General features: G+C 35.4%; 1 protein-coding gene across 1 annotated transcript in view; it reads right to left on the bottom strand.

Moving 5' to 3' along the window:
* Window positions 1-25,108, bottom strand: part of LOC148939854 (uncharacterized) — a 450,089-nt gene that overhangs the window by 424,728 nt on the left and 253 nt on the right. Inside the window, exon 2 of the mRNA XM_089105986.1 lies at window positions 2,565-2,701. Coding sequence (XP_088962112.1) covers window positions 2,565-2,661 — 97 coding nt within the window. The 5' untranslated portion in view covers window positions 2,662-2,701. The remainder of the gene's footprint in view (window positions 1-2,564; window positions 2,702-25,108) is intronic.

Here is a 25,108-nt window from a genome sequence, read left to right as displayed (position 1 = left end):
TGAATCAAATAACTATCTCAAAGTTTTGATTCGATGTGTTTGGGGAAAGTTGGGCGTCAGAGGCGGGTTATTTGCCCTCCAATCATTTTCGACTAATGAAAAGGGCACTAGCCCTTTGAATTTCGAATGAGCCTTTTTTAAAGCTTCTATGACAACACCTTCTATAAAAAACCTTATATGCCCCCGGGCATAACTTACAACCCTTGCCCTAGGGGCTGTGGGGGGGCTGTCCTTAAGAACATAATTTCTATCTGGAAATCAACTATGCTGAACAAAATGGCTATCTCAAAATTTTGATTGGGTATGTTTTTGGAAATGGTGGGTGTGGAAGGGGTGTCAGTCGCCTTCCAATCACTTTCGAATATTGAAAAGGGCACAAGCCACTCCAATTACCAATTAAATGAGCACTTTTCGAAGTTTCTACAACAACTTCTTCGATACGAAGTGCCCTGCTCTAAAGGAAAAAAATAATAAATAATACCTTGTGCTATCGTTCTTATGTACCCCCAGAGCATGTCCAATCGAATGAGCCTGTTTTGAAGTTTCTACGACAACGCCTTCAATAAAAATCTTATATGCCCCCAGGGTATAATTTAAAACCCTTGCCCTGATGGCTCTGGGGGTGTGTCGTCCTCTAAAACATATTTTCTATCAGGAAATCGACTATGCTGAACAAAATGGCAATCTCAAAATTTTGATTGGATGTGTTTGGCAAATGATGGGTGTGGGGGGGCTAGTTGCCCTCCAATCACTTTCGAGTATTAAAAAGGGCACTAGCCCTTTGAATTTCCAATCGAATCAAGCCTTTTTTTAAGTTTCTACGACAACGCCTTCCATAAAAATCTTATATGCCCCCAGGGCATAATTTAAAACCCTCGCCCTGATGGCTCTGGGGGTGTGTCGTCCTCTAAAACATATTTTCTATCTGGAAATCAACTACGCTGAACAAAACGGCTATCTCAAAGTTTTGATTGGATTGTTTGGGGGAATGATGGGCGTTGGGGGGGGGGCTAGCTATTCTAAATTCACTTTCAACTATTAAAAAGGGTACTAGCCCTTCGATTTTCCAACCCAATGAGCCTGTTTTGAAGTTTCTACAACAACGCCTTCTATAAAAACCTTATATGCCCCAAGAGCATAACTTAAAACCTTTGCCCTGAGGGTTGTGGGGGAGTATCCTCCTCAATAACATATTTTCTATTTGAAAATCAACTATGCTGAACAAAATGGCTATCTCAAAATTTTGATTGGATGTGTTTAGGAGAATGATGGGCGTGAGGGGGGGCTACTTGCCCTCCAATCACTTTCGACTACTAAAAAGGGCACTAGCCCCTTGAATTTCCAATCGAAACAGCCTTTTTTGAAGTTTCTACGACAGCGCCTTCCATAAAAACCTTATATTCCCCCAGGACATAACTTAAAACCCTTGCCCGGAGGGTTTTGGGGGAGTGTCCTCCTCAAAAACATATTTTCTATCTGGAAATCAACTACGCTGAACAAAATTGCTATCTCAAAAATTTGATTGGATGAGTTTGGGGGAATGATGGGCAGGGGGGCTAGTTGCCCTACAATCACTTTCAACTATTAAAAACGGTACTAGCCCTTCGGATTTCCAATCCAATGAGCCTGTTTTGAGGTTTCTACGAAAATGCCATCTATAAAAACCTTATATGCCCCCAGGGCATAACTTAAAACCCTTGCCCTGAGGGTTGTGGGGGAGTTTCCTTCTCAAAAACAGATTCTCTATCTGGAAATCAACTACGCTGAAAAAAAATGGCTATCTCAAAATTTTTATTGGATGTGTTTGGGGGAATGATGAGAGTGGGTTGTGGGCTTAGTTTCCCTCTAATCACTTTCGACTATTAAAAAGAGCACTAGAACTCTCAATTTTCAATCGAATGAGCCCCTTTTGAAGAATCTACGACGACCCCTTCCATATGAAGTGCCCTGCTCTAAAGGAAAAAATAATAAATAGTACAGTGTGCCTACACCGTTCTTATATGATCTCAGGGCATAACTTAAAACCATTGCCCCCAGGGTTGTGGGGGAGTGACCTCCTCAAAAACGTATTTTCTATCTGGAAATCAGCCACGCTGAACAAAATGGCTATCTCAAAATTTTGATTGGATATGTTTTGGGAAATAATGGGCTTGGGGGGAGGCTAGTTGCCCTCCAATCACTTTCGACTATTAAAAAGAGCACTAGCCACTCTAATTTCCAATCGAATGAGCCCTTTTTGAAGTTTCTATGACAACTCCTTCGATACGAAGTGCCCGAGTCTGGAGGGAAAAAAAACACATTGTGCCCACATCGTTCACAAATTGTAACAAATTCTATTAGTAAACCCTTCTTTGTCTCAAGGCTGGGGATCAAAGTTGAAACGGTAAGGACATTTTTTTGGGGGGAGGGGATAAGAAAACTTTTAATATTGTGTTCAGGAAAATTGGGGGAAATATTTTTTCCCAAGCTCAAAGATGAATATACGCTAATGTATTGTCTTCTGGTGCAAGTTCTTTCGCGTTTTAAATATTACCCTTTACTAAATACCAACTGAAAATGCTTACTTTCAATGTCAGTATGTATATGTGTCCAGTGTACTGAAACTGCTAATCTTTTGACAGCTAACAAGAGCAGAAACTGGAAGAAAAATCTGACAACCATGTTTTTTGCAGTATCATCCCTTATAAAAAATCTTGTCTTGCTGAAAGAAAAGAGAGAAATCTCAAGGTCAAGATTCGGGAAAAACTTGTCCATAGAGAAATGAGGTAGATGCATCCTTGAACATTTGATTTGTGACTTAGGGAATTTGAAATGTAATTATCATTGAAACAAATTACTTTTACGAGTCGGCTACATATTGCAAAAAGGTTTAAAAACAAAAATTTTAGCTACTTATTAAGTTTTCAGTTTTAAAGAAGAAGGCATGATAGCCATCAAACCATTTAATAATGTCAAATTTTGTTTGGATTGAGAAAATGCGTAGGTTATTTATATTACATGATTATCGTTTCATAGTTGAGTATTTAACATAATTTCAACATTTTATAGTTTACAATTATTTGCGCCTCGAATTGTTAAACTACCATTTTCTTAACATTAATTTAATTACCATAAAAATAAAAAAAAATAAGGTCTTAAGACCCGTCAATTGAAGCTGAATAAAGAATATCATAATTTATATTAAGAATTGAAAAGTGGTCAAATCATATTCTTAAGTTATGAAAGTCAATATTGTATAAATATGCATCGTATTTAGTTTAATTGAAAAGTTAATTTGTTTAATAATATTGTGTTTAATTGTAAGTAAGTAAATATTGTATATATGAGTAGGCCAAATTTTAAACATGATGGAGTGCCTCCGAAACCGCCTATCACCAATGCAATCTTATGGTTTTGAAAAAAATGATCCCATAAGATCGTATATTTTCTTTTTGTTCACCTGTTTCTTATTATTCAACTCCTCTTCACCCCTCTCCGAAAATAAAATCTCACATGTATGCCTGTGGACCTGAAAACCAATTGTTTTTCTTTTTTTTTTTTTCCAGAAAATGGTAACACCTTCTTATTCAAAAGAGAGCTTGCGAAAAGCGGTGAACTTGTCTTTTTCTCTCTCTTTTTTATAACTAAATACAAATTATCAGTTCCAGATTAAGTGTTCCTGCAACAAACAAAAATAAAGATATTAGTAGTAAAGAACAATTGGATATCACTTATTAACTATTTATTTTAAAAAAAACTTTCCGAAAAATAAGTTTTTCAAAGAAAAGTAAAGACCATTTTAAACTAAGGCTCAGCAGATACAAATACCTGTTAAAATTCAAACTCGAAATGACCAGAAATTACTATTAAACAATAAATGAAACTCAAAACGAACAGAAATTAAATAGACAATCATAGCAAAAAACATATAAGAAGTAATAATATAAATGAATAAATAGATCTTAAAGCAAGTAATGCTTAGATTGAATATGTAAATCAAGCTTAAAACGAACAGAAATTAAATAAACAATCAATGCAACCAAACATACAATAGATATTAATGTAAATTAATCAATAAATCTTAAAACGAGTGAAACTTAAATTGAATATGAAAATCAAGCTTGAAACGAACAAAAATCACTACAAACAAGAGTTTGGATATCACCTCCTTCTCTCACTGTAAAATTCTAAAACCTATTGCGTCACTGGTGATTTACTGAAAACCAATTTTATGAAAAATATTTTCTTTTGTGGTTAATATTGATAATAAACATTAAAATTATAGTAAAATTTTGAACTGATGAGGTTTCAGCAATTAATATCATTATATATCAAATATTCAGTTTAATTTATTAGCTCTTTCTAAAGTTGTTCAAGACGAATATAGTTGTACTACAAACAAGTGTTTGGATACTGACTCCTTCCTTAACTGTAAATAAAAACCAAAAGCCTACTGCGTCATAGGCGCTTAACTGAAAACGAATCATATTACAAATATTTTCTTTCCCAATTCTTACAGCATTGAATACAGTGAAATAAATTCTTGAACAGATGGATCTTTCAACAATTAATATCACTATGCATCAAATATTCAATTTGATGTTGTTTATACTTTCAAATACTGTTCAAGACGTATATAGTTTTCAGTAAAGCGCCAATGACGCAGTAGGTTTTAGAATTTTACAGTGAGAGAAGGAGGCGATACCCAAACTCTTGTTTGTAGTGATTTGTGTTCGTTTCAAGCTTGATTACTACTACTACTGCTACTACTACTACTACTACTAACAACTCACCGCAGCACCAAGCCACCTGAGGCCAACACAGCTACGCACGCTCCTCCTCCATCCCAATCTATTCATAGCCTCCCTTTTTACTCCCGCCCATGAAGTTCCCATTTTCTTTAAAGCTTTCTTTGTGACGTCCTCCCACCCCAAACGAGGACGACCTACTTTCCGTTTAGTCCTAGATGGATGGCCGAAAAAAACAATCTTCGGCAATCTGTCATCCTTCATCCGCACAACGTGCCCTAGCCACCTCAACCTTTCTTTCATTATAACCCTAGAGAGCGGTATTGAACCCATTTTTTCGTATAACCTATTGTTTGAAATACGGTCAGTCAACCAGGTACCAAGAATAATCCTTAAGCTATTTCTCTGGAGAACATCTAGCAAATCTTCATCCACTTTTCGGAGCGCCCATGCTTCAGAGCCAAATTTGACCACTGCGATCCCTGTACCCTCCAATCTTCTATTTTTAGATTGCAGATTTATCTTCCTATTCTTCTAAACTTTTTTTAACTGTGAAACAACACCATGAGCCTTGGCTTTTCTACTTTTGATATCTTCACTGCTCCCACCATCTTTACTAATAATACTACCAAGGTAAGTGAAGCTGTCCACCTGATCAATCTTTTCATTACCCAAGTTCACCTTTTCATCTTCACTTATTTCTAGCCTTAGTGACATAGTCTTCTTAACATTAATTTTCAACCCTATTCTAGCACCCTGAACTCGCGAAACCTCTAAAACTTCATTCATTTTGCTCACACTTTCAACTAGGATGCTTAAATCATCAGCATAATCTAAGTCCGGGAGAATTTTCCTCCCCATTTGATTCCGTGGTCTGCCATTGCCTTTTCTGTGCTCCTTAAGACAAAGTCCATCAAAATAATCCATATAAAGGGGAATAGAACACAACCCTGCTTAACTCCTAATTTAACACAAAACCAGCTGCTAACCTTATTTCCTACCTTAACCGCGTCAGTGTTATTCTCGTACACAGCCCTAATCACTTTAATGTATTTCTCTGGTATACCATACAAGGATAAAACCTTTACTTAGGACCAAAGGTGTTATAAAACTCTGGCACTTCTCAATTATTAACCTAAGAGTGAAAATTTGGTCGACACAATTACTCGTTTTATGTTTTTGCTATGATTGTCTATTTAATTTCTGTTCGTTTTTGGGTTTGATTTATTCTTTAATAGTAATTTCTGGTCGTTTTGAGTTTGAATTTTAACAGGTATTTGTATCTGCTGAGCCTAAGTTTAAAATGGCCTTTAATTTTCTTTGAGAAACTTATTTTTCAGAAAGTGTTTTTTAAATTAATTTTTGTTCGTTTTTGATTGCAAAAAGATTCAAGTTTTTAAAAATTCCTTATTTCAAAATCAAACTTTAAAAAAAAATCCAATGTTCATCGAAGTATCAAAACTGGTATCAAAGTAACAATATCAAAGTGAAAAAAGTGGTTTGTTTCAACCTCGGAGTTTTTATTATCTGATATTTGAACTATTTTTAACAAAATGGCTATCTCAAATTTTATCGGATGGATTTGGGGAAAACGGGCGTGAGGGAGGCTAATTAACCTTCGGTCTCTTTTGACTCTTTAAAAGTGAACTAGAATTTTCTATTTTCAATCAAATGACCTCTCTTTGAAGTATATACGAGCATCCCTTCTATAAGAACCATATATATCCCCAGAGTATAACTTACAACGCCTTTCTTTGGGCCCTGGGGGTTTTTGTCGACCCCGGAGTTTTAATATCTGATGGGTTGAACTATTTTTTACAAAATAGTTACCTCAAATTTTTATCGGATGGATTCATCCATCCGATAAACCCAAAGGCGTGGAGGGCGGAAGGGACTAGGTGCCCTCCGATCCTTTTTCACTCTCAGAAAATGAATTACAACTTTGATTTTCCATCCAAATGAACCCTCTCTGAAGTTTATACGAGCATCCCTTTCATAAGAACCACATACGACCCCAGGACTTAGCTTACAGTGCCTGCCCCCGGGTCCTTGGAGGTTGTGTCGACTCCGGAGTTTTTGTTATCTGACCTTTGAACTATTTTGAAAAAATGGCTCTCTAAAAGTTCTTATCGGATGGGTATGAGGAAAATAGGGTGTCAAGAGGGGGGCTAGTTGCCTCTGATCTCTTTTTACTCTTAAAATGTGAACGAGAACTTTTAATTTCCAGTCAAATGAGCCCTCTCCGAAGTTTATACGAGCATACCTTCCATAAGAGCCATATATGCCCCCAGAGCAATACTCACAACGCCCGCCCCGGGCCCTGGATGGGGGGGGTGTTTCGACACAGAGGTTTTCTTATCTGACCTTTGAACTATTTTTAACGAAATGGCTATACGTAAAGGAGTAATTGTTATATGAACTTTGAACTATTTTTAACAAAACGAATACCTCAAATTTTTATCATATGTATTTGCCGAAAAAGGGCTTGGGGGCTAGCTGCCCTCCGATCACTTTTGACTCTTAAAAAGGGCACTAGAACTCTCGACTTCCAGTCGAACGAGCCCTCTTTAAAGTTTATACGACGACCCCTTCTATATGAAGTGAATCTGGGAAAAAATAAATGGGGTGTGGGGCGAAGCTAGCTGCCCTCCAATCACTTTTGACTCTTAAAAAGTGAATTACAAATTTCAATTTCCAATCAAATGAGCCTTCTATGAATTTTATACGAGCAGCCCCTCCATAACAGCCATATATGCCCCCGGGGCATAACTTACAACGCCTACCCTCGGGCCCTGGGGGGCAGTGTCGACACCGGAGATTTTTTTATCTGAATTTTGAACTTTTTTTTAACAAAATATCTATCTCAAACTTTTTATCTGATGCATTTAGGGCGTGGAGGGGGGACTAGTTTCCCTCCGATCTCTTTTTACTCTTAAAAAGCGAACAAGAGCTTTCAATTTCCAATCAAATGAGCCCTCTGCGAAGTTTATACGAGCATCCCTTCCATAAGAACTATATATGCCCCTAGAGAATTACTCATAACGCCTGCCTCCGGGCCCTGGGGGGCTGCGTCGACACAGGAATCTTCTTATCTGACCTTTGAACTATTTTTGATGAAATCGCTTTTAGAAAAATTTTATCAGATGGGCTTGGGGAAATAAGGGTGTGTCTGGGGGGGAGATAGTTGCCCTCGGATATCTTTTGACTCATAAAGATTGAACTAGAACTTTCAATTTCCAATCAAATGAGCCCTCTCTGAAGTTTATACGAGCATCCCTTTCATAAAAACCATATACGTCCCCAGGACAACACTTACAACGCCTATGCCTCGGGTCCTGGGGGGAGTTGTGTTGACACCGGAGTTTTTGATATCTAATTTTTGAACAATTTCCAAAACACTGGCTATCTCAAAATTTGTAGTGCATGGGTTCGGGGAAAAAAGGGCGTGGGGGGGCGCTAGTTGCCCTTAACTCTCTTGAATTAAAAAATGAACTAAAACTTTCAATATCCAATCGAAATGAGCCCTCTATGAAGTTTATACGAGCATCCCTTTCATAATAAACATACATGCTCTTAAGGCATAATTTAGAACACCTTCCCCTGGGCCCTGGGGATTGTATTGACACCGGAGTTTTTCTTATTCAACCTTTGAACTATTTTTAACAAACTGTATATCTCAAAATTTTCATCAGATGGGTTTGGAAAATAAGGCGTGGGGGGGGGCTAGCTGCAATCGGATTTCTTTTGACTATTAAAAGGTGAGCTCGGACTTTCAATTCTCATTCAAAAGAGCCCTCTCTGAAGTTTATACGAGAATCTCTTTCATAAGAACCATATATACCCCAGGGAATAACTTAAAACGCCTGTCACCGAGTCCTGGGGGTTTGTGACGACACCCGAGTTTTTGTTATCTGACTTTTGAGCAATTTTTAACTTAATGGCTGGTGCAAAATTTTTATTGGATGCATTTGGGGAAAAAGGGGCGTGGGGGCTGCTAGTTGCCCTCCAATCTCTTTTGACTATAAAAACCTAAGCTCTAGCCCTAGGGGGCTGTGTCAACCCCGGAGGTCAGTAGTAAGGCATCAATTGACGCTGATTACAAATGTACTTACACAAGCCTGAGGCATGAATATGCGTGTAGTTTAACCGGTACATTGACTTACCAGGGTCAGTCACCTATTAATACGAACGGTACTTGCCTTACCAGACGGGTTTCTAAGGTAACCCCCACGTTTTGGAACTAGGAGCGAGATTGTGTGATGCAATCTGACTGGTTTCGTTTCACGGGTTTAATAATAGAACGACTAATGTTTTTGAAAAGGGTAATTACTTCTAAGTTCAATAACCAAATTAAACTTCCGATGGTTAAGAAAGCGGAACGGGTAATTAAAGTATGAGGAATGGGATGCTATAATTCGAACGGTTTTAAGTTGAAAATTGTGACGTAAAAATAACTCTATTTGCGAATTTTTTGCGAAAAGGTATTTGTGTAAAGGTATTGCGTTGGTTAAGAAAGCGTAACGGGTAATTAAAGTATGAGGAATGGGATGCTATAATTAGAATGGTTTTAAGTTGAAAATTGTGACATAAAAATAACTCTATTTGCGATTTTTTTGCGAAAAGGTATTTGCGTAAATGTATTGCGTTGGTTAAGAAAGCGTAGCGGGTAATGAAAGTATGAGGAATGGGATGCTATAATTAGAATGGTTTTAAGTTGAAAATTGTGACGTAAAAATAACTCTATTTGCGAATTTTTTGCGAAAAGGTATTTGCGTAAAGTTATTGCGTTGGTTAAGAATGCCTCACGGGTAATTAAAGAATGAGTAATGGGATGCTTGCATCAACAATACAAAGAATATGCTCAGATACTTAATAGATTTGACGCCTACAAGAGACACTGGTAAAAGATATTCAATAGCTTAATTGAAAAGTAACGATAGAATGACATTGTTACTTGACCTAGCTTTACCTCTCCGATGTGGTCTGTATAATACACAAGTAACGTTTGAAAAGTATTGTCAATTTAAAATAGGATCTAACGTTCCCTTTGTTCCCCCATTTCTGAGGGGCAGGGGAGGGTAGGAGAGGGGGAGGGGGAGTCAATTTTGGAGGTAACACATTCTAAATGAGAAATCGTAAAATACCCGAGACAATGAACAAGTCCCAATATGGCAAGTATTTAGTTAATATAATGCTTGGAAGAGAAATTAAGTTTTGAGAGGGGTGTAAAAATGGTACTTATTTAACATTCCGGTAAACATACGACTAGAAATGCCTCAGGAGAAATAGACTATTGCTTCTTACTGAACTAATCAATATTCCTTGACAAATATTTTTTTTATTTTTACTTTATTGCTATTATTCAAAACATTGCATTGTGTATGCCACACCAAACTAGCGAATATTTATAGGGGCTTCTTATATTTTCATTTTTTTTTAAGTGTAATTAATAAAATAAAAAAAATGATGAAATTTGGATTTGGCTAAACTCTTTTTTGACTACTTTATATGAAGTGAGGGGGGTGGGGGTAAGTATTTAGTTAAAATAAAGCTAGGAAGTGGGAAATTAAGTTTTGAGGGAGGTGTAAAAATGCTACTTATTTAATACTCCGTTAAACATTTGACTTGAAATGCTTACCAAAGACTATTTATATTCTTGGCACTTTTCGTTCCCCCAAATTTTCGAAGCGGGTGTTTACAACAAAGGGGGAAAATAGCCCAACCAAATAGTATGTATATTCTTGTCACATTTCGTTCCCCCAATTTTTCAATGCGGGTGTTTACAACTAAGGGGAAACTGGCCCGACCAAAGAGTATTTATATTCTTGTCACTTTTCGTTCCCCCAATTTTTCAAAGTGGGGTTTTACAACTAAGAGGAATGGCAGAAAGATGTATTAGCGAAGTTATAGTGGAGGACGAGTTGCTAGCGAAAAACCCGTGTGGATGAGTTGAAATAAAAATTTTAATGAGAAATGACTGAAAAGTGTTTTGGGGGAGACGGGTTGATTGGGAGAAGGATGTATTAGTGAAGTTATAGTGGAGGACGAGCTGCTAACGAAAAACCCTTGTGGAGTATTTGAAATAATTTTTTTTTTAACGATACATTTCTAAAAGTGTTTGATGGGCGGTATGTTAGCATAGGTATATTGGAGGGCGAGTTGCTAGCAAAAACAACGCGTGAATGATTGGAATAAAAAAAATTTTTAAAAAGAAATTACTTAAAAATGTTTTGGGGGAGATGGGTTGATAACCCCGAGGGAGTTGTTAACTCAGGTAATTTGTTATAAATTTGAAACAACATCAGTCTATGAAAATGACTAACGACGATAGAATGACATTGTGAGTTGACCCAGGCTTACCTCTCCAATTTCTGCTGGAACTAGCTTCAAATATTGACCCTAAAAGATTCATATTACCATGGTTACGAAGTGTTTATAGAATTGGTGGTCTTTAAAAAGACCGTTGGGTAGTCATGGGTGTGATGACTATTGTAAAAATTCATTATTGTTTGTCATCCACTCGGTATGATTCCAATCTATATCATGGATTTGTTTGTTCTTCTTCTTCCTAGGAAATCTCACACACATATTCAGGGAAGGAATATCTATTGGTACGCATTTGCTAAAAAATCGAACCTCGTCCTCTGGGTTGTGTATCTTACTCAGAAATACCTCACAACTAAAATCTTCCAAGTTGAATAATGGTATATCTGATTTGCATTTTTCGATCAAAAGTTTATCAGTGGGCACATTCCCTTTTGTGTACAGTGCTGTTATGCCAAAAAAACAGCATATCTCTCTAACTTCCTCCTGTACGTAGGATAAATCCTTCCCTTTGTTATAGGATGGAAGAATCATTCTATTATATAAACCTATTTTGTTTATAAAGTATAGTGTATTACGCCACTTGTCTTCATTGTACTCATACATATTATAGTTTATATACCAATGGTAACAAGAGACTTTTTGATGATTAGTATTCAACAGTAGAAACGCGCATTCAAAAATCACTCCACACACCGATTTCTTCACGCTAATGTATTCGCAATCAAAAACGCCATACATCTTTGAAGTTATATTGATAGAATGGAATATTCAAACTGTTTAAAGTTCCAAATTGAAACTACATTTTATACTAAAGAAACTGAATATATTAACATCTAAAACAAGACACACTGGTTTATATTTAATAAAAATTATTTTTATTATTAAGACCTCAAAATATTTATCTTCACGAATGACAAACTGTCATTATTTAGAAAACGATAATACAATAAATAAAAAAAAGTTTTTTCAACTGAAAGTAAGGAGCAAAATAAAAACTTAAAACTAAGAGAATTATTACGTATATGTAGGGGATTTCCCTCTCATAACCTCGCTCTTTGCACTAAAGTTTGAATTTTGTTCCAATTCCTTAAGAACGACTCCTAAAACACAAGGTTCGTTTAATTAGAACAATAAGAAGCTCTTTTAAAAGTACCAAGATTTTAGCGCAAAGAGTGAGGTGTTGAGGAGCGGTGCAATCTCATTCATATACGTAATAATTTTCGTTTGTTTTAAGTTCTAATGTTGCTCCTTACTTTCAGTTGGAAAATATGTTTTTTTAATTTAATTTTTATGTAATGATTTCTTCAAATATTATCAAGAGGATTTGTTTTTACACTGCTCACAGTGTAGAATGTGTTACTAAAATTTTGTTTCAAAAATTTTTTGACCTAAACTTGTTTTGTGCATTGCGCGTTTATGTTTTAGTAGAGCATCGTCGGTCGATAAAAAAAGTGTTGATAATTTTGTTGTATGCTTTCACATGTTATAAAACTGAACATAAGGGCGCCACTAATGAGAAGTGACCAAAAAGATTGGATGGTAACTACGCCACCTCTCACGCCTCTTTTTTCCGAAATCGGGCGGTCAAAATTTTGAGATTGCCGTTTTCTTCATCATTGTTGAAACGTCTAATAGATATGTCTTTGAATATAACATGAAACCCCCCTCACATCCCCAGGGGAAACATATTTAAGTATATGAAATTTGTCTATTCTTTACGCATAGTATTGGTTATTTGGAAGTATGTATACATTTTTTTTGGGGGGGGGTAGTGATTTCTCCGTGGAGGTGGGGCTAGATTTACTGGCATTATTTAGAAAACGATAATACAATAAATAAAAAAAGTTTTTTCAACTGAAAGTAAAGAGCAAAATTAAAACTTAAAACGAAGAGAATTATTACGTATATGAAGGGGATTTCCCTCTCATAACCTCGCTCTTTGCACTAAAGTTTGAATTTTGTTCCAATTCCTTAAGAACGACTCCTAAAACACTAGGTTCGTTTAATTAGAACAATAAGAAGCTCTTTTAAAAGTACCAAGATTTTAGCGCAAAGAGTGAGGTGTTGAGGAGCGGTGCAATCTCGTTCATATACGTAATAATTTTCATTTGTTTTAAGTTCTAATGTTGCTCCTTACTTTCAATTGGAAAAATATGTTTTTTTAATTTAATTTTTATGTAATGATTTCTTCAAATAATATCAAGAGGATTTGTTTTTACACTGCTCACAGTGTAGAATGTGTTACTAAAATTTTGTTTCAAAATATTTTTGGTCTATCGACCTAGTGGTACTAAAATATCGTAAGAGGGCACATTTGACTGGAAATTAAAAGTTCTAGTGCCATTTTTAAGTGACCAAAAAGATTGGATGGTAACTACGCCGGCTCTCACGCCTCTTACTGGCATTATTTAGAAAACGATAATACAATATATAAAAAATGTTTTTTCAACTGAAAGTAAGGAGCAAAATTAAAACTTAAAACGAAGAGAATTATTACGTATACGAAGGGGATTTCCCTCTCATAACCTCGCTCTTTACACTAAAGCTTGAATTTTGTTCCAATTAATTAAGAACGACTCCTAAAACACAAGGTTCGTTCAATTAGAACAATAAGAAGCTCTTTTAAAAGTACTAAGATTTTAGCGCAAAGAGTGAGGTGTTGAGGAGCGGTGCAATCTTATTCATATACACAATAATTTTCGTTTGTTTTAAGTTCTAATGTTGCTCCTTACTTTCAGTTGGAAAAATATATTTTTTTAATTTAATTTTTTTGTAATGATTTCTTCAAATAATATCAAGAGGATTTGTTTTAAGTCCTAATGTTGCTCCGTACTTTCAATTGGAAAAATATGTTTTTTTAATTTAATTTTTTTAATGTTTTTTTTTTAATGCTCACAGTGTAGAATGTGTTACTGAAATTTTGTTTCAAAATATTTTTGACCTTAACTTGTTTTGTGCATTGGGCGTTTATGTTTTAGTAGAGCATCATCGGTCGAAAAAAAAGTGTTGATAATTTTGTTGTATGGTTTCACATGTTATAAAACTGAACGTAAGGGCGCCACTAATGAGAAGTGACGAAAAAGATTGGATGGTAACTACGCCGCCTCTCACGCCTCTTTTTTCCGAAATCGCGCGGTCAAAATTTTGAGATTACCATTTTCTTCATCATTGTTGAAACGCCTAATAGCTATGTCTTTGAATATAACATGAAACCCCCCTACACACCCCCAACTCACACCTGATAACCTCGTTCTGTGCACTAAAGTTTGAATTTTGTTCCAATTCCTTAAGAACGACTCCTGAAACACAAGGTTCGTTTAATTAGAACAATAAGAAGCTCTTTTAAAAGTACCAAGATTTTAGCGCAAAGAGTGAGGTGTTGAGGAGCGGTGCAATCTCGTTCATATACGTAATAATTTTCATTTGTTTTAAGTTCTAATGTTGCTCCTTACTTTCAATGGGAAAAATATGTTTTTTTTTAATTTAATTTTTATGTAATGATTTCTTCAAATAACTCTATTTAATTGTCAAATAACTCAAATAACTCTATATTTGTAGAATGTGCTACTAAAATTTTGTTTCAAAATATTTTTGGTCTATCGACCTAGTGGTACTAAAATATCGTAAGAGGGCTCATTTGACTGGAAATTAAAAGTTCTAGTGCCATTTTTAAGTGACCAAAAAGATTGGATGGTAACTACGCCGCCTCTCAAGCCTCTTTTTTCCGTCATCGTGCAGTCGAAATTTGACACGACACACAAACAGAGTCATAGTGAGAGAGATATCCAAAAAGTTGGGTTGATCTAGGTTCACTTAGAGTGGCGCGCCACTCTAAGTGAAATTTTGACAAATTTTCAGTCAAATTTTGACTGCACGATTACGGAAAAAAGAGGCGTGAGAGGCGGCGTAGTTACCATCCAATCTTTTTGGTCACTTAAAAATGGCACTAGAACTTTTAATTTCCAGTCAAATGAGCCCTCTTACGATATTTTAGTACCACTAGGTCGATAGACCAAAAATATTTTGAAACATAATTTTAGTAAGACATTCTACACTGTGAGCAATGTAAAAACAAATACCCTTGATATTGTTTGAAAAAATCATTACATAAAAATTAAATTAAAAAAAAACATATTTTTCCCATTGAAAGTAAGGAGCAACATTAGAACTTAACACAAATGAAAATTATTACGTATATGAACGAGATTGCACCGCTCCTCAACACCTCACTCTTTGCGCTAAAATCTTGGTAATTTTAAAAAAGCTTCTTATTGTTCTAATTAAACGAACCTTATGTTTCAGGAGTTGCTCTTACGGAATTGGGACAAAATCAAACTTTTGCATTAAGAGCGAGGTAATGAGGTGTGAGTTGGGGGTGTGAGGGGGGTTTCATGTTATATTCAAAGACATAGCTATTAGGCGTTTCAACAATGATGAAGAAAATGGTAATCTCAAAATTTTGACCGCACGATTTCGGAAAAAAGAGGCGTGAGAGGCGGCGTAGTTACCATCCAATCTTTTTGGTCACTTCTCATTAGTGGCGCCCTTACGTTCAGTTTTATAACATGTGAAACCATACAACAAAATTATCAACACTTTTTTTTCGACCGATGATGCTCTACTAAAACATAAATGCGCAATGCAAAAAACAAGTTTAGGTCAAAAATATTTTGAAACAAAATTTTAGTAACACATTCTACACTGTGAGCAGTGTAAAAGCAAATCCTCTTGATATTATTTGAAGAAATCATTACATAAAAACTAAATTAAAAAAACAAATTTTTCCAACTGAAAGTAAGGAGCAACATTAGAACTTTAGACAAACAAAAATTATTAGGTATAGGAATGAGAGTGCACCGCTCCTCAACACCTCACTCTTTGCGCTAAAATCTTAGTACTTTTAAAAGAGCTTCTTATTGTTCTAATTAAACGAACCTTGTGTTTTAGGAGTCGTTCTTAAGGAATTGGAACAAAATTCAAACTTTAGTGCAAAGAGCGAGGTTTTGAGAGGGAAATTCACTTCGTATACGTAATAATTCTCTTCGTTTTAAGTTTAAATTTTGCTCCTTACTTTCAGTTGAAAAAACTTTTTTTATATATTGTATTATCGTTTTCTAAATAATGCCAGTTTGTCATTCGTGAAGATAAATATTCTGAGGTCTTAATAATAAAAATAATTTTTATTAAATATAAACCAGTGTGTCTTGTTTTAGATGTTAATATATTCAGTTTCTTTAGTATATAATGTAGTTTCAATTTGGAACTTTAAACAGTTTGAATATTCCATTCTATCAATATAACTTCAAAGATGTATGGCGTTTTTGACTGCGAATACATTGGCGTGAAGAAATCGGCGTGTGGAGTGATTTTTCAATGCGCGTTTCTACTGTTGACTGCTGATCATCAAGAAGTCTCTTGTTACCACTGGTATATAAACTATAATATGTATGAGTACAATGAAGACAGGTGGCGCAATTAACTATACTTTATAAACAAAATAGGTTTATATAATAGAATGATTCTTCCATCCTATAAAAAAGGGAAGAATTTATCCTACGTACAAGAGGAAGTTAGAGAGATATGCTGTTTTTTTGGCGTAACAGCACTGTACACAAAAGGGAATGTGCCCACTGATAAACTTTTGATCGAAAAATGCAAATCAGATATACCATTATTCAACTTGGAAGATTTTAGTTGTGAGGTATTTCCGAGTAAGATACACAACCCAGAGGACGAGGTTCGATTTTTTAGCAAATGGGTACCAATAGATATTCCTTCCCTGAATATGTGTGTGAGATTTCCTAGGAAGAAGAAGAACAAACAAATCCATGATATAGATTGGAATCATACCGAGTGGATGACAAACAATAATGAATTTTTACAATAGTCATCACACCCATGACTACCCGACGGTCTTTTTAAAGACCACCAATTCTATAAACACTTCGTAACCATGGTAATATAAATCTTTTAGGTTCAATATTTGAAGCTAGTTCCAGCAGAAATCGGAGAGGTAAAGCTGGGTCAACTCACAATGTCATTCTATCGTCGTTAGTCATTTTCATAGACTGATGTTGTTTCAAATTTATAACAAATTACCTGAGTTAACAACTCCCTCGGGGTTATCAACCCATCTCCCCCAAAACACTTTTCAGTCATTTTTTTGTTAAAAAAATTTTTTATTTCAACTCATTCACACGGGTTTTTCGCTAGCAACTCGCCCTCCACTATAACTTCACTAATACATCCTTCTGCCAATCAAGCCATATCCCCCAAAACACTTTTCAGTCATTTCTCATTAAAATTTTTATTTCAACTCATCCAAACGGGTTTTTCACTAGCAACTCGCCCTCCACTATAACTTCGCTAATACGTCCTTCTGCCATTCCTCTTAGTTGTAAAAACCCTCTTTGAAAATTTTGGGTAAAGAAAAATGACAGAATATAAATACTCTTTGATCGGACCAGTTTTCCTTTAGTTTTAAAGAACAGCTTTGAAAAATTGGGGGGAACGAAAAGTGACAAGAATATAAATACTCTTTGGTTGGGGCAGTTTCCCCCTTAGTTGTAAACACCCGCTTTGAAAAATTGGGGGAACGAAAAGTGACAAGAATATAAATACTCTTTGGTAAGCATTTCAAGTCAAATGTTTACCGGGGTATTAAATAAGTAGCATTTTTACACCTCCCTCACAACTTAATTTCCCCCTTCTTGCTTTATTTTAACTGAATACTTGCCCCACCCCCCTCACTTCATATAAAGTAGTAAAAATAGAGCTTAGCCAAATATAAATATCATAATTTTTTTTATGTTATTAATTACACTTAAAAAAAAATTGAACACCTAAAAAGCCACGATAATTATTCGCTAGTTTGATGTGGCATAGACAATGCAATGTTTTGAATAATAGCAATACAGTAAAAATAAAAAAAATATTTGTCAAGGAATATTGATTAGTTCAGAAAGAAACAATAGTCTATTTCTCCTGAGGCATTTCTAGTCGTATGTTTACCGGAATGTTAAATAAGTACCATTTTTACACCCCTCTCAAAACTTAATTTCTCTTCCAAGCATTATATTAACTAAATACTTGCCATATTGGGACTTGTTCATTGTCTCGGGTATTTTACGATTTCTCATTTAGAATGTGTTACCTCCAAAATTGACTCCCCTTCCCCCTCTCCTACCCTCTCCTGCCTCTAAGACATTGGGGGAACGAAGGGAACGTTAGATCCTATTTGAAATTGACAATACTTTTCAAACGTTACTTGTGTATTATACAGACCACATCGGAGAGGTAAAGCTAGGTCAAGTAACAATGTCATTCTATCGTTAATTTTCAATTAAGCTATTGAATACCTTTTACCAATGTCTCTTGTAGGCGTCAAATCTATTAAGTATCTGAGCATATTCTTTGTATTGTTGATGCAAGCATCCCATTCCTCATGCTTTAATTACCCTTGAGGCTTTCTTAACCAACGCAGTACCTTTTCGCAAATACCTTTTCGCAAAAAATTCGCAAATAGAGTCATTTTTACGTCACAATTTTCAACTTAAGACCATTCTAACTATAACATCCCATTCCTCATTCTTTAATTACCCGTTACGCTTTCTTAACCAACGCAATACCTTTACGCAAATACCTTTTCGCAAAAAATTCGCAAATAGAGTTATTCGTACGTCACAATTTTCAACTTAAAACCATTCTAATTATAGCATCCCATTCCTCATACTTTAATTACCCGTTACCCTTTCTTAACCATCGGAAGTTTAATTTGGTTATTGAACTTAGAAGTAATTACCCTTTTCAAAAACATTAGTCGTTCTATTAATGAACCCGTGAAATCAAACCAGTCAGATTGCATCACACAATCTCGCTCCTAGTTCCAAAACGTGGGGGTTGCCTTAGAAACCCGTCTGGTAAGGCATGTACCGTTCGTATTAATAGGTGACTGACCCTGGTAAGTCAATGTACCGGTTAAACTACACGCATATTCATGCCTCAGGCTTGTGTAAGTACATGTGTAATCAGCGTCAATTGATGCCTTACTACTGAGGTCTCGTTATATGGCCTTTGAACTATTTTAAAAAAAGGGCTATATCAATGTTCTTATAGGATGGGTTTGAGGATAAAGGGCACTGAGGGGGGTCTAGGTGCCCTCCAATCTCTTTTGACTCTTATAAAGTGAACTAGAACTTCCAATTTCCAATCAAATGAGCCCTCTTCGAAGTTAATACGAGCATACCTTCCATAAGACCCATATATGCCCCCAGGGCATAACTAACAACGCCTGCCCCCGAGTCCTGGGGGGTTGTGTCGACGCCTGAATTGTTGTTATATGATATATGACCTATTTTTAACAAAATAGCTATCTCAAAATTTTTATCGGGTGCATTTGGGAAAAAAGGGTTGGGGGGAGAGGGGAAGCTGGTTACCTTCCGATATCTTTTTACGTTTAAAAAGTGAAATAGAACTTTCAATTTCCAATCAAAAGAGCCTTCTCTGGAGTTTATACGAGCGTACATTCCATAAGAATAATATATGCCCCCAGGGCAAAACTTATAGCCCTTGCCCTGAATACTCTGGGGGGAGTTTCCTGCTCAAACTTATAATTTCCAGAACTTTCATCTACGTTGAACAAAATGGCTATATCAAAATTTTGTTTAGATGTGCTTGGGGAAATGGTGGGCGTGGAAGGGGTGTTAGTTGCCTTCCAATCACTTTCGACTATTAAAACTGAAACTAGCCATTTAAAGTTCCAATCGAATGAAATGGTGGGCGTGGAAGGGGTGTTAGTTGGCCTCCAATCACTTTTGACTAATAAAAAGGGCACTATCCCTTTGAATTTCCATTCGAATGAGTCCTTTTTGAAGTTTCTACGACAAAGCTTTCTATAAAAACCTTAAATGCTCCCAGGACATAACTTACAACCCTTGCCCTGAGGGCTGTGGGGGATTGTCCTCCTCTAAAACATAATTTCTATGTTTTAGAAGTCAAAAGTGATTGGAGGCCAACTAATTTAAACTATGTGTAATTTAACTACGCTGAACAAAATGGCTTGATCAAAATTTTGATTGGATGTGTTTGGGGAACTGATGGGCGTGGAAGAGGTTTTAGTTGCCTTCCAATCAATTTTGACCCTTAAAAAGGGCACTAGAACTTTTGATTTCCAATCGAATGAGTTCCCTTTGTAGTTTCTACGACGACCCTTTCCATATGAAGTGCCTCTGAGAAAAAAAATAATAAACAATATATAATAATAAAACATGGAGTCATATGGCCTTTACTATAGACAACGCGATAGCGTTGCCTCTGATATTGTTCTTCTACAGTGCACCCTCATCAATCTCTACAATGTATCTCAATTAACTGTTCAACAATAGGTTGACCAATCGCCAGTGGCACAAGTCGAGACTAACAGATGGCTAGTAGTAAGTGTTCTGTTGTGCCTAAAATAAGATATAAACAATACCCCAAATTAACTGATTACAAGCAAAGTATTACGTGGCCGGGAACATCCTTCTGGAGAAAAATATAAACTTCATATGTCTGTGGCTTAAAGCCTTTGTTCTAGGGTTCTCAGATAAGCTGACTTTGAAGGCAGGGTTTTCAATACACTTTTCTCCCTTTCTTAAAGCTCTTGAAACAAACACTAAAATTCAAGAAAAAGAAGAGGTGGGCCAAGTTTTTTCTCAAAATGTAGAACGATAAATTTGCTGTTTTTTTATTATTTTGTTCAGTAAAAATCCAACAAAAAGCACTTTTCAACGGGGGTGTAATTTACTATGGGGCAGGGGGCCACCGCCCCCTCCAGATCCAAGTTTGCCCCCCTCTCCTGGTGACAAAAATTTACAGCAAAAAATCTTGCCAAAATTAAGACAAAATTGTCAAAAATAATTCAAGTATCAAGAGAAACAGGTCAGTTTTCTTTAGTATATATTTGCCTTCATGGTAATATATGGATCATTTTTAAGTTTTCACTGTCATTTTCACTTGACCTGAGAAAATTGGCTCCAACTTCCCCCCCCCAGGATTTTGACGAAATTAAGCTACTTCTTTTTAATAGAAATACCCCACAAAAGTATTTTTAAAATCAAGGGATGGTTCAACAAAATTTAAGGGGGTAGACTAAAATTCATGAATTTTATATATTTAATATCGCCATACCTGTAACACTAATATTTTTATGTGGGCCTTTTCAGCTACCAAAATTTGATAGCAAAACATTTGAACCAGAATTTAGCTTCTTTCAGAGTTTTTGGTTTCTACTGACAACTGCCACTCTTTACTGACCATTCTCCATCAAAAACGATTTAGAAATATCACGGTTTGTATACAAGACTCAGCACATGCGCTTAAGCATAAAGCTCGGTCAGTCAGAGGAAAATTTATATTTAATATTTCCAATTTGATATTTCACTGTAAATTTAAATATTTCAATGTAAATATTTCAATTTGATATTTCATTGTAATTACTTTACTATCTTAGTAAGCTGAAGGCCAGTGTTTTGAATTATAGCAGAGTGTAGGGTATAATTCATCTACCTCTTTTAAAATTAACAAACTTTTTTAAAATTTACAAATTAGCAACTTTTTTTCGAACAAAAGGAAATAAAGAGCTACATTAAAAGAGCAACATAATTCATGTGACAATCCAATCTTATAATTAACAGAACTATAAACGAGTATAAAAGACCAAGAAAAACAGAAATGGCACTGAATAATTAAGTTGATCTCCAAACGAAGTGAAATTACCACGAATAGGACTAGAGATAATGCGCTTTAAATCTTCTGAAGACCAGAGCGCCATTTGCACCCTATTGAAATAATTGATATTTCGAGCAGTGTATTTTTATTTGTCGAAAAATTAGCAACAACGCAAAGAAATATATATCTCGCAAAGCAAGTTTTTCAAATAAAAGTGGCACTATCTGTCCCCTTCCCTTCCTCTAAAAACAACCTAACGGTTGGAAAATCATTTGTATTTCATTGAAAACAGTATGTATTTTGAAAAGTGTGGCTTTTGTATATCAAAAATATACAGTAACAACAAAAAAGGAAATAAATTCGCAATAACTAATACTATTGAAAATAACTAATGAATGTAGAGGGGTTGCTTTATATATAATGATATTCATTGCTGGAGTCTTGGAAATTTTGACTCTATTAAAAGAATTATTAAACGTACTTATTGACCTGGGGTAGTAAGGTTCTTTTGTTTTTTCTTTCTCCTTGAGAAATAAGATTTTGGCCTACTTTATAGATTTTGGGCAAAATTCTACGATAATTTTGAAATAGTCTTCCTTTAGAACTTTCCAGGGTGGGGAGGAGGAAAATTATTCGAATGGACTTAGAATCTAAATAACTTTTTACCTTCCTTAGGGCTGAAGCCATCGTGATCCCCACGCTGTTACAACCTTGAATATAGAAAGACAATGATCGAGAATTTTATTACAAGAATTTTTTTAATTATATTATGTTGTTACTGCTTGCTCGTTTAAATAAATACATTTTGAGGTCATTTATTTAAAAAAATTGTTATTTAAAAAAATAAATAAAACTTCCCCGCTTCTGCGATGCCGATGGTACAATTTCGTTTCTGATAAACTATAGCAGAAACTTTAACTGTGCAATAAAGGGCTTCGTGTGTCAGTTTTTTTTTTCTTTTTGCTACGCGTACGGTTTGCTACGCGTACGGTTTGCTACGCGCTACGCGTTTGCTTCACTTCTCTTTTTTAACAACTTTTTTTTCAAAAATGATGATTGACATTTTTATGAATATAATCTTTTTTATTATGTTTTGTTACAACTGGTTTTCCATTTAAATTGTTTTATTTTAAGGTCATTTATTAAATGTGACAAAAATGAAAATAGGACGTTAGCACCATTGCTCTGACTGTCAGGTCAACAAAACATAACTATATAACTGTCATAGAGAAGTGTCATAGAAAACAAGACACATAACTACATAGTGTCATAGAAAACTGTCATAGAAAACAAAACATATAATTTCCTTAGAGAAGTTCATCTCCAATAAACTATAAAATTCAATAAATGAACTGTATGATTAAACCCTTTTTTATGTTAGTTTTTTAGCTACACATTCCTAAGAAATGGACAGTTTCACTCCAAAACTGCTTTAATTACGAAAACAAATAAAGGAAAAACATTATTGGGGCTTAAATGCTTAGGGACTTAAGTGATAAAGAAATATAAATTTCAACTTACTTAGATTGGCTTCTAAATTGCTCATGTCCAAGTGAAAAAAAAAAAAATTCCTATCTATATTTTTGGAATTAATAAAATTGATTGGACGTAAAAGTTCAAGCTAAAATGTTTCACCAGGCCTTTAATAGGAGTTTTTTGTCGAGAGCTGGGAAGCGAAAACGAATTCGCTTTCGGCTGTTTATTTGCATTATTCAAGACCATCGCAAAGCTACCAGGCCATTATTCGCGAGATAACAAGATTTGACCAGGCTTGTAAAGTAAATCCAGCTCGCTAGTATAAGATAAGATAAGATATTTATTTTAAAAAAAATCGCTATCACAAAGCCACAAAGGGCCGAATTCGGACTTTGGAGTCGACAACAAATAAATCGTTACACTAAAAATCCAAAGAACAACAACAAAATAGAGAAAACCATAATGAACATCATTTAAAAGTCAATAATTAAAACTGTAAAAAGTCAATTAAAACATTAAAAAAAAAAAAAATTGGTCAATATAAATTTAGAGCGAGACATAAATGCATTAAAAACTGGTCAAACTAAACTTAGAACGAGACATAAATGCATTTAAATTAAAAGGGATACTAATAAAGTGTCAGCAATTAAACTAAATTAAATCAATAAAAGAGTTAAAAACAATAAAAACTGGTCAAGAAAGGGGGGGGGCAAGAAAAAGAGTGCAAGAACCTGGGCAGTACCATCAGCTAATAAACAAAAAAGAGGGAAAAAAAGAAACTATTGAGGCATTTTATTCATTTTCTCTATATTGAAGGGGATAAAAGTTCTTTCGTATCTGGAAGTAACGCAGCGAATGGGGGACAAAGCAGGGATGGGCTAAGAAACAGCTCGAGGCGGCCGTATTCTGGATGGGGAGTGACGTTTGGGGAAAATACTTGCCGTCCGAGGGTTTGTTATGGCATTTTTTGCAAAACGGAGGCACAACGAAACCCTCCTTTGCTCCAGGGTTTTCAGACTAGCTTGTTTTAGGAGTAGAGAGTACGGCACCTTGCCTTCTTTGAAAATTATTCGCAAGGCTCTTTTTTGAATTGATTCGATTTTTTCCAATTCTCCGCGAGAGATACCAGGGTGACAAACTGGACAAGCATATTCTAGATGCGGGCGGACAAAAGACGTGTAAATTCTTAAGGAGTGGGATGGGGGGACGATGAATTTATTTAGGAGCTTAAGGAGGGCGATAGACACATTAGCTCTATGGATGATGTCTTTAACGTGGATATCCCACTTTAAATTTGAAGAAATTGTGACGCCAAGTAGTTTAAATGAGGACACAGAAATTTCAGGGGGGATAGGATTAAGAAAATAGGGCGAGGGTTTGAGGAAACAAATGGGCATTATCATGGACTTAGAGGGGTTTACTGTCATGTCTAAGTCTAAGGCCTCGTCTCCAATTTCATTGAGGATACTCATGAAATTGGAGAATTGGAGAAGTGGAAAGTGTTTCCTGCTAATAGCGTTAAATTCAAATTATTATGTTCACAAAAGATTTCTAAGTTTGACTTTTTTTTGTGCATGTTGTTATCAATTACCTTCAAGAAATAAATAGTATTTTTTTTTTCTTAAACGTGCACGATAACAGACCTATTGTTAACGCTGTTTTATGCATAAAATTGACTATAAAAACGGAAGCGTAGCTAACTTCTAAATAGTTTTCTTTTTCTCTCGTTATGCGCGACTAGATGGTATAATTTTCAATAACCTGCCTAATAGGTTAGCTTTATTTTCCATTCGCTTTTCACAACCGGCACTTTTTTTTTTACCGCTCAGTCGCGGAAACCCTCCTACAATGTTAAGCCTATTGGACTGTTC

The sequence above is a fragment of the Artemia sp. Qi Xiang Cuo genome, chromosome 20 (genome assembly GCF_049724085.1).
Source record: "Artemia sp. Qi Xiang Cuo chromosome 20, ASM4972408v1, whole genome shotgun sequence".
Lineage (NCBI taxonomy): Eukaryota > Metazoa > Arthropoda > Branchiopoda > Anostraca > Artemiidae > Artemia > Artemia sp. Qi Xiang Cuo.
This window is presented reverse-complemented; position numbering and strand designations above follow the sequence as displayed.